Source organism: Podarcis melisellensis (genome assembly GCF_964234715.1).
Source record: "Podarcis melisellensis genome assembly, chromosome: 8".
NCBI lineage: Eukaryota > Metazoa > Chordata > Lepidosauria > Squamata > Lacertidae > Podarcis > Podarcis melisellensis.
Window position 1 is genome coordinate 30,242,164 of NC_138540.1, and position 10,799 is coordinate 30,252,962.

General features: G+C 40.6%; 1 protein-coding gene across 2 annotated transcripts in view; it reads left to right on the top strand.

Moving 5' to 3' along the window:
• SLC7A9 (solute carrier family 7 member 9) overlaps window positions 1-8,192 on the top strand; it is an 18,344-nt gene extending 10,152 nt beyond the window's left edge. For both annotated transcript variants that reach the window (XM_081922775.1, XM_081922776.1), the window contains exons 7-13: window positions 854-898; window positions 2,047-2,170; window positions 2,397-2,500; window positions 3,376-3,472; window positions 4,189-4,338; window positions 5,290-5,464; window positions 6,563-8,192. In XM_081922775.1, the coding sequence (XP_081778901.1) occupies window positions 854-898; window positions 2,047-2,170; window positions 2,397-2,500; window positions 3,376-3,472; window positions 4,189-4,338; window positions 5,290-5,464; window positions 6,563-6,627 (760 nt within the window). In that variant the 3' untranslated portion in view covers window positions 6,628-8,192. The remainder of the gene's footprint in view (window positions 1-853; window positions 899-2,046; window positions 2,171-2,396; window positions 2,501-3,375; window positions 3,473-4,188; window positions 4,339-5,289; window positions 5,465-6,562) is intronic.
• The last annotated feature ends 2,607 nt before the right edge of the window (window positions 8,193-10,799 follow it).

Genomic DNA, 10,799 nt, shown 5'->3' on the forward strand with positions numbered 1-10,799 from the left:
ACCAAGTGGAACTTGCTACCACATGATGCAGTGATGGCCAATAGCTGAGATGGCTTTGGAAGGCACCAACAATAGCAGCTAGTCTTAGGTTGTTTGAAAAAGGAGTTAACAGCATCTTAAGGCTAGAAGCACTACTTCATAGGCACAATAAAATCTCTAATCCAGTAGGTCTCTCCAGATGTTTCCATAGGTTGGGGTGTGGGTGGGTGTTGTCTTAATTGATGGTTGCTTCTCATATGGGAGGTGAATGGATGCCAGGTATTATAAAAGGAGGAAGGACTCATATTTGTTAAGGGCATATTTTTTTCCTGAAGTGGTAAGGCTGTGTTTGGGCTGTAGTATTTCAGATGGCAGCTCCTTCATACTCAATCCTCAAAATAGACCCCTACACATAGAAAATAGTATGTCACAGAGAAACCTAATTGAGAAACTTTTCCTTTTGTCCAGGATAGCCATATGCAGGGCATCAGGCTACCAAAGGCTGATCTAATGTATGTTTTAATGTGCAAATGATTATTTTTGCACAGAAAAGGTGCATATATTCCTGCTTGTTTATTGGTATTTGCTATTACTGTTGAAAGCCATATTGGGCACTTGCTTCTGTGCAAAATGCAGAACACAAATCAAAATCGGACATTTTCTACTTGGCTCTGTGAAATCTCTCATGTTGCTGTTGTTGGTAGTTGAAAGGGAATTATAATTTCAGTAAAAATATGTATTGCCACCAATACTTACATCCCATAACTCTTTTATTTGGAAATTAAATTCCACTGGGTTCAAGAGGGTTTCCTACCAAGAATGTGCAGGATGCAAAGTAACATTTTGGTACTTCTCCCCCCTCCCCCCCTTCCAGGAATCAACTTAATTATATCACAGAGGAACTTAAAGATCCTTATAGGTAAGAAAAATGCTGCATCAGCTGACAGAACACCATTTCTTTTTCCTCCTCCCTCACAGTCCCATTGAAACAAGGATTTCCAACCTGCCATTCAGGGTACAGCCCTCCTAAGGTAGTGTGCAAAAAGTTTCACAAAGCAACAACAAAATCCAGTAAGCTGTTTTCTGAAACCAGGCCCATGTTAGTGAACTGCATCTATACAGACAGGAGAAAATACTGTATAAGATGCCCCCATGTATAAGATGCCCCCTACTTTTGGGGACCCCAAATTTAGAAAACGGGCATATGCACTATCTCTGTGTAAGATGCCCCTAGATTTGTAACCTTATTTTAAAGTGAAAAAACTCTAGTCTTATACACAGAAAAGTACGGTATATCTGTTCCTAGTCATTTTGTTTCCTGAGGCAAAGGACAAGATGGTTGCCATCTGCGGAAGCTGACTAGATTGGCTGTTTTAGTCTGACAGTGACCTTCAGAACCACCCAAGATGGGAGAGGCTGTGTGGCACACCCAGCTCTATCTTCCACCAGGGGGGAAATGCCTGGGAACCCAGGAGGAACTGCCTCTGGCCACCAGCATCTGCCACCCAAGGCAGTTGCCTCACTCTACCTAGTGGTAGAGCCGGCCCTGCATCCAACAACAACAGAGTGAAATTAAAAGTCTTAATACACAGCTGTTTAAAGCCAAACTAGATGTAATGCTCAAATGTAATTAATCTACATGTATTTTATAATGTTAATGAATAGCATCCATGGGGGCGGGGTGGGGGCTGGTGCTTCCCCCTCATACCCTCCCCCACTGCTTTGTCCTGCTGACCCTCCCACCCAAGCTGCTATTTGCATTAGAAAGGAAGAAGCTCCTCTGGCTCTGCTTGTGCATCCACTCATCTTGTGTTCTTAAGTTCTCAATGCAAATATCATTGCTGGAAGTTGGGTGGGGTGGGGGTGTTAATCAGGACCATAGGGTGGCAGATGTCGTCTTAGAAGATGTGTTATTGTCACTCAAATAAGAGACAATGCTCATTATTTAAAATTTGACAATTGTTCAGATGCAAATTTATACAGAAACCTATATGGTAAATCAACTAATCTTTAATTGTGTAAAAGCTTGGGTGTGTAACTGATAGGATATCTCTTTATATTATCTAGAAATCTACCACTCTCTATTGTTATTGGAATCCCTCTGGTCACAGTTTGTTATGTTCTGATCAATATATCCTATTTCACGGTTATGACGTCAACAGAACTTCTGCAGTCTCCAGCTGTTGCTGTGGTGAGTCCAAGTGGGAAAATGTGTTGTTTTTCACCTCTGTACAATTCACAAATGGCAAAACAAGAGTGGAAGTGGTTTAAGTTACACAAGGGAAAACTTGCTTCTCTAAAAAGTTGTGCAAGCTTTTTATTAAGTATCTTTTTCATTACTGCTGTATCTTCATGTGCCCAGTTGGTTGACCTCTAGGTTTTAAAGATGTGCATTATTTCAATTCCTTCCATCACAGACATATGGAGACAGGGTTCTTTATCCTGCTTCCTGGATAGTCCCTCTCTTTGTGGCTTTTTCTACCATCGGGGCAGCCAATGGGACTTGCTTTACTGCTGGCAGGTAAAACAAAACTTTCTGATGTGGAATTCTAGTGTGCCCTAGGTTAAAGTTGATTTATGTGCCCCCAGCGTCCTGAGTCCAGATTGCACTTATATGTACCTGGAGTTAAGAGCAACAGGCAAATGCCCAGGTGACACTTAAAAGCAGGTCATATTGCAGACAGCTGCCCCAATCATCTGCTAATTAGAAGTACAGAGCCTCTGAATTTTTCGTTTTCCTCTGAATTATTCCCATCATTTTCAAGTAATTCATGGTGGAAGCTGCCTTAGCATTATGTGAACAAATAATTCGATATGTTAGTGATACATTGTGTGAAGGAGTACTTCACAGTCATTCTGGATGGGTCCCATGTCTGCACCATCCTCTCATTAAAAGTAACCTGGGGGCACTCAGGAGACAGGGCACATTGACATTTCCAAGCTACTAAGTTTTGCTGAGTTGCTGGAAGGTGGTGCAAGGAAAGGTGGTATAGAGGGAGGGGAAAGCAGCTTAAATTTAACATCACACCTGCACATTCACTCACACTTATTGGAAGCACAGTAGTGATGTACTGCATGTCAGATGGTGGAAATCCCATACCCTGTTATTCACAGTGCATGTGGCAGCTGTGCTGATCTCATTCCATTTCCCAGATTTTTATGCTTTCAACATTGGACTTAATCAGGATATTGTTTTTTCTCAAACCACAACCGTTGCAACTAGTTCCTCATACACTCTCCATAGCCCATATTACTGCATGACATGGTAAACACAGATTCTGCAATGCTCTCTGAATGCATCACCAAAAATATGAAAAGCGCAGAAGTCTTGTCATCCTTTGCTCTCGGTCAGCTCGTCACAATGGCTTCTCTAATGAGAATAATTTACCTTTTCAGGCTTGCTTACGTAGCTGGTCGTGAAGGACACATGTTAAAGGTGCTCTCTTACATCAGCATCAAGCGCTTAACTCCGGCACCTGCTATTATCTTTTATGTAAGTATGATTTCTGAAGTGTCAGAAGAGGATCATAAAACCCTCTGCTGGATCAGACCAAAGGCCTGTCTAGTCCAGCATTGTCCTCTGTTATTGGAAGCAGGGCTTAGCCGTCACGACTAGTAGTCAATGATGCTTTTATCCTCCATCAATTTGTCTAATATCCAACCTGTCCAAGTTGGCAGGCATCACAACTCCCGTGAGGTCAAATTCCACACTTTAATTATGTGCTGTGTAAACAAGCCCTTCCTTTTGTCTGCGTCTCTCGACATTCAGCTTCATTGGCTGGCCCTGGGTTGTAATACTGTGAGGGAGGAAAATGCAATTGCATACACCTCTATAACGCCCCCTCCACTTCATCTCCAGCTTTTGATATAAGATCTTAAATCTTTAAATAAAAACAAACACATCTCAGCAATCTGGCGCTGTAATTAAAACTCTTTTGAAAGCTCTGTGATTGCACTCGGCTTTCCTATCTGTATGCAAAAGGGTCTGTATGCAAGTGGAGGCCTTGTATTATAATGAAGCAACCATGCAGTAGGTCTGCAAATTTAAAGTCACTGGAGAGACTAAGCAAGCATGTCTGAATTAGTTTTCCAACAGAGTTATCATAGCCACAATTAGTATTGGCCATTAAAAGGCCTCTAAACCCAACACTGAAATCTGCAGGTTTTTAAAAAAATGCCTTCTCCATAATGCATTTCTTCTCCTTTCAGGGTGCAGTAGCTATTATTTATATAATTCCTGGAGACATCAACACCCTCATCAACTACTTTAGCTTTGCAGTTTGGATATTCTATGGTCTAACTGTGCTGGGACTCATTGTCATGCGCTTTACAAGAAAAGATCTTGAAAGGCCTATCCGTGTAAGTAGCCCACCAGAAGATATTCTCATCAGTGTTCAGGATGGTTTGGCAGTTCCTCTTGTGTTGCTCCTTTTGTTACTGCTGGAGTTGGGGGAGAAATTAGGTTAACATGTGAGCTGCCTCTAGGTTAGATTATTGCAATGCACTCTATGTAGTGCCGTTTTGAAGAGCATTCAGAAACTGCACTTAGTGCAGAATTCAGGGGCCAGAATTGATTGGGAGTAGGCGGTCTGATCCTGGTTCAAAAGCATAGGATGTGTTAGCTTCCTGGCCCAATTCAAAGTGCTGCTCTTGACATATGAAGTCCATAACTTCAATACCTAACCAATACCTAAGCATCTGAGGGCCTTCTTTGTGTGTCCCCTTCAATAAACAGCAACATGAGAACAGGCCTTTTCAGTGGTGTTCCCCCATTGTGGAGTGCTCTTTTTAGAGAGAGATGCACCTGGCACCATCATTGTCGACTTTTAGGCACTTTGGCAAAGATGTTCCTTTCCCCAGGCATTTAGCTCTTAACTGGAGTGTCCAGATATGTCCAGGTATAGTGATATCCAATCCTTGTGTTCACTGTTTAGTAGGATGGGACCCATGATAATCAGCATTTTAAAAAATCCCACTTCCACTGTTAAGTAGGATGCGCCCATGATAATCAGCATTTTTAAAAATCCCGCTTCCAGCCCCAAACAGCCTAGGATGACTTGGGTATCATGCAGAAGCCAATAAAGATGTGGAATGCCTGGACTGTGGCAAGACTTGCCAAAACCACCAGATCCTCTCTTGGCCTAGCAAGTAACATTTGTACGCTGTTCCTGATGCAACAGCCAAATTGTTAAAATGGAGTGCATTAGACTCTTGAGCCAGAATATTACTTGGCCATGCTAGGTCGTTCCAATCTGGGATTCCTCAACACACACACAATTACATCCCCACCCCCTCCGCTCTGTCTTGCAGGTCCCTCTTATCATCCCCATCCTTGTGCTGCTTGTTTCCATTGTGCTGGTCCTGGCACCCATCATCACTGCACCCGAGCTGCCATATCTGTATTGCGTTCTGTTTATTATCAGTGGACTAGTCTTTTATGTGCTTTTCATCCACTTCAAATTCAGCTGGGCTCAAAAAATCTCAAGTGAGTATATGGTTGATTTCCATCCCAGGGGAAGAGGTGTTTGTGATGAAATAATCTGGGTGTGGCTCTTTAACTCTGATTCAAAGGGAAAGAGCTTCTTAAAGAGGAACAGGTGGCGTGCATGAGATACAATAAAGAGGGAATTATGTGAATAGAGGAGGCTCATAGAGCCGAAAATGGGGTATGTGCTCTCCTCAGATCACTTGAGTTGCTGGAGATTACATACAGAATGCATGCTTCTGCACACTGGCCACTTGCCCTTTGCAGGCACATGGTTTCCAGTTACAAAAACATTCCAGTTGGAATTTCCCCCCTTCCTTCAGGGTAGGCAGTTTTTATGCCTCCCTATATTTTAAAGAGTTTTAGACATTCCTGTGCCTGCTTCTTCCTAACCACTAGCCATCTTTTCTTTAAAGATTGAAACTTGATGGTAGTTTGACATACACAGGAAATAGATCCTTTTGATTGTGGCAACTGGTCTTTTGAGTGGACTCTGACACTTAGCAAAGCTTACAGCTCATTATGTACTGGGAACCATTTGAAATGTGGTCTGAGATGCCCTCACTTTGCCAGTTGCCATGCCAACAAATGACCACTTATAATTTCATCATGTTAAAGCAGTTATCCAAAATCAGCCCATAGTTTGCAAAGTTAAAAATAAACATGAAAATATAAATCAATTGAACCAGAGTTCCAGTAGAACAGAATGCTACTCTACCCTGATAGCACCAATAGCATAAGACCGTGTATACTGATTTTGAATAGACCTCTTGATGTTTCCAGAAATAACAAGATGCTTAGATTGGTTTTCAGTTGATGTGATGTGCTCAGCATTGCACACACCACCTGGTACACTTAAGAAATGGAAGGCATCACAATAAAGCACTGGTTTTGAAACTGTAATTTCTGGAATATTCTCAAGACCCATGTTAATTTGACTATAGGAAAAGTAAAGCCCATAATCTGGCTTGTGGAATCAACACGGAAGCTTCTAAGTGGTTAAGTACAAAAGGGGAAATGATCTAGGAAAAGAAATGGTACTAACAGTGCAATTGCCATTTCTAAAGGCTTCTGACCTCAACAACTTCTGCGTTTCAGAGCCCATCACTATGCACCTTCAGATGCTTATGGAAGTAGTTCCACCAGAAGATGTTCCTGAATAACATTGAATTTTTCCATCATTAAAAAGGCTAGATCCTGGGAATGGTTCATCAGGTATGATACACCATGTCCACAACTATAGGTCTCAATGCTGAGGATAGGGGACATTTGTGAGACAATAAGTGTCCTGAAAAAGACACTGTTCTGTTCTTTCCCCCTGTAAAATGCATTCGTTTTTGTAACACATTGAATTCAGGGATTTTCAACATCTTAAGAAAATCTCTGTATGGGGGGAAAGACCTGAGGATTTGTAGGCCATGGACTTGATTTCAGGTATGGAATTTCCACATTATTTTCTCAGCAAGCTGAAAGGACAGAACATACAGTATTACAGTGCCATCTACCAGCAAACAAACATGCACAGATGAAATCTCATATATTAAATGTCTTACAGATTTATAAAGGGTAGAAACCCAAATGAAATGACAAGACAACATATGGGAGGGAGAAAAACATGTGATCTAGACGTAATCTGTATGATTTCGACTCCTGCGGTTGAAGAGGTCAAGAAAAGTACCGTAATACACTGGAATAGGCTGAGGCTTCTCAAAGTATGACTCTGCCTAGACACAATGAAACATGGGCAGATGATGGGAAATATCTCAATACTGGAGCAGATTTTTGCAGGCAGAATGGTTTGTGTATTAGAAGGGTAGAGTCTGTCCAGTAGGAGGCTTAAGGGCAGATCCCTGTCTGCCCATAGGAAGTGTGTTTCTGCACCCAGGGAGCCTTAGCTTGGTTTGCTCTGTCATGTTTCTACCTCAGTATCCTGCACAGCTGCATCTTTTGAGGAGTGCATGCAAAGACAGAAGCTTAATCAACATTTTTTATATAATTCCAAAGAAAGACAACAAAGAGACTTGTAGCACCTTAAAGATTTAATGGATTTATCACAACATTCATAAAAAGAACTTTTGCCACACCAATTTCCCTACTTGCAAAATGTCTTCCCCTCTAAAACAAAGTTGCCACTAGACAGATTTTAATTTGGGTGCCAGACTAAAACCTGTTTATTTACTCAGGTTTAATTTATAATAACTGTCACCCATGTTTTATTGTTTATCCACTTTCTCCTGTGCAGTTGGATTTGCTGTTTTAATTGTTGTACCCACTCTGAAATCCTTGACTGAAGTGGGTTACATATATTTTAATTAAATAAATACAAGCAGATTTATTACAGAATATGTTCGACTTTAAAAAGTGCCAAAAGCCTCTTTGCTGCTACAGATTAACACAGCTACCTCTTGGGAAGTTAGTAAAAGTCAAAATGGGCTGTGGTTCTGTAGGCTGGATCCAAGAAGCTACATCTTTGATCTGCCTACCACCATTCCTCTTACCATTGGTTTGGGGTCGGGGTTCCACAATACGTTGGTTTGGGATGTGCAAGCTAGGTTTTCCATTCTGTGCTCAGCTGTTGTCTCATTACTGAGACAGTGGAAATAATCTCAAAGGGGTCAAAGTCAGGACTCATATACTGAGCAGGTGGTGATCTTTGAACAGACATGTTTGTTGCTTTTCAAAATTACTTTTGTGAAAGATTTGCAGGAAAACCAAAGATATAGCATTTCATACTAGACGTTCTTTCCCTACCTTTCTCTGACCTCCTCTAGATTCCTTGTGCACTCTGAAAAGTCAAAGTTCCAGCATTACTATTTTGTGACTTGTTGCAAATGCCTTTGGTATATTTTTATCATATTTTCTATTTAATTAATAAATAGTTTCTAAAAACTCCAAAGATGTAAAGGCTGGTTTTAAGAGTGTTCTTTATTGCTTTTCTAACAGGCATAAATAACTTTTTCCATAACTATTCATAGGCCTTAAGAAGGGTTTATCACAACATGCAACTTTGAGCCAAATACTTCTGATTTAATTGCATATATGATATACATATGATATAATTTCATTTGGGTCAAACATGTGAAACACTGAAAGCTCAACAATTACTGCCATATTTATTTTATAGAGTAAACTGTTGTTGCACTGTACTGTTAAACATTTGACAATGTGGAGTGGGTATATATACAGTAACTGGAAAAAGTAGAGGGATTTAGAAAATAGGATGCAGGCATCAGAGGGCATGTTAGAACCATTGCAACTAATACCTGCAGCTTCCAGAGAGACTGTCAATTCAGTGACAGAATGCTGCTCCTCATTGGAGGATATAGACTATAGCATCTTAAAAGCTACTATTTATCCAATACTGTCAACAGGGTAATTATTTTGTTAAGCATACTACCTTGTGATCTTCAGATGAAGGGCAGCATATAAATTTAATAATAAGTATATCAAAGGGACTATCATATATAATTATGCCTGTGCATCTGACATCAGACAGTCATTTGGGATTCCTTCACTTTACTTTTTTTTGTTATACTGCTATGCAAACAGGTAGGGAAAGCTGTATTTATTGTAGCAGTACTTTATGATAATTTTTAGTTCTACTGATTAAGTGGCTCTGCCTGCCCCTCACAGCTCCTGGATCCAAATATACCCTTTGATTCTAAGGCCATCTCTAATTCTTCCTACACATACCCACAGCTCTTTGTGCCAACATAATAACGTAGAGAGACAGAGAAGTTGAACAAAGTGTCTAGTTAACTAACCATTTTTAATATTGATGTTCAAGGAAGAGCTATAATATGATTTAAATTTTATTATCTATCATATTAGATCAGGAAAAATTAGATGTAATGCATCAGCTGTGTTGGACGAAACAATTCCAGACGAAACAAACTGACCAAAGAACTAGAAATAGTTTTCTAATCAAGTACTTTAACCTTTCAAGTTAGTTCTCATATTCTGAAAACAGCATCTTAGTTTTATACCTTATGATACAGCTGACAAAGGGTACATTTAGTATATCACCAGTATTAAACTGGCTTTGATGGCTACATTTTCTTAAAGAAATTAAGATCAGAACTAAATATTATGCTAGGCTGAACACCTGTCTCTAGCAATACACCATGGACCTGACATCACACCAAACACTTGGTAACAATGGATGCCAGAGAGGGGAAAAAACACAATGCTTTATGTGACCATTACAAGCAGAGGCAGTGCCTGGTTTTGGCTTGCACATTGTCATTTTAAACAGGTTGCTGGAAAGGATTAAAACCTATTCTCCATTTTCCTACTTACTACAGAAGCCTCATCTAAATGTTAACACGCTGAATGATCACAATTCACTTTCCTAAATAAATGGTTCTTTGTGCAACATATCCAAGTGTAATCTAACTCAGAAATTCATTACTTCATAGAAGCACATTACTCTATTGCCAAAAACAGTTTCAATCTGCCAGCGTCCATTCTGTTATAATGTCCTTTGTAGTCAATAATCACCACTGTACATAACTGCTTTGCTTTACAATGGATCATAAAGCTGCAGGAAAAATTCTGAAGGAAAAGGTTCCAAGGTAGCACGAGGGAAAATATTCTGAGGGTTGTAATGGCTAAGAAATCCAAGTTACACTGAACTTGAATGGTGCTTCTCAAACTGTTTCTACTCTCAACTCCTTTTGTCTAAATATCTGTATGAATCTGATCACCCAGTTTCAGAAGCAGCATGTATCAGGCTTTCCTTTGTGGATAAATATCACCAGAGAATTATGATGTTTCTGTTACAATTTACAAATACAGTGGTACCTCGGGTTACAAACTCCGCTAACCCAGTAGTACCTCGTGTTGAGATCTTTACCTCAGGATGAAAATGGAAATAGCGCACCAGCGGCGCAATGGCAGCGGGGGGCCCCATTAGCAAAAGCGTACTTCAGGTTAAGAACGGACCTCCGGAAAGAATTAAATTAATAACCTGAGGTACCCCTGCAGAGAGTAGGTAGAGAGAAACAGCATAGCTTAAAAACATTAGAACACCCTTGTGGACCAGGTCAGTGGTCCATCTGGTCCAGCACTTTATATTTTACTGTGGCTAACAAGATACCAAGGGGAATCTTGCAGGAGGAACCTAAGCCTAAAGGGGAACAGCAATGTGTATTTTGTGTTCTAAATGGCAGCTCAAGGTCACATGGCTGGCCAAAATGGCAGCCACCTAAGCCCTGCCTGATACCACAGCCCACAGAACCATGCTGAAAAAGAGGGCGGGGGGGGGGATGAAAAGGTGAAGCCACAGTGAACTAAGCCCAACACGGGAAGGCAATGCATAAACTTGAGCCAAAGC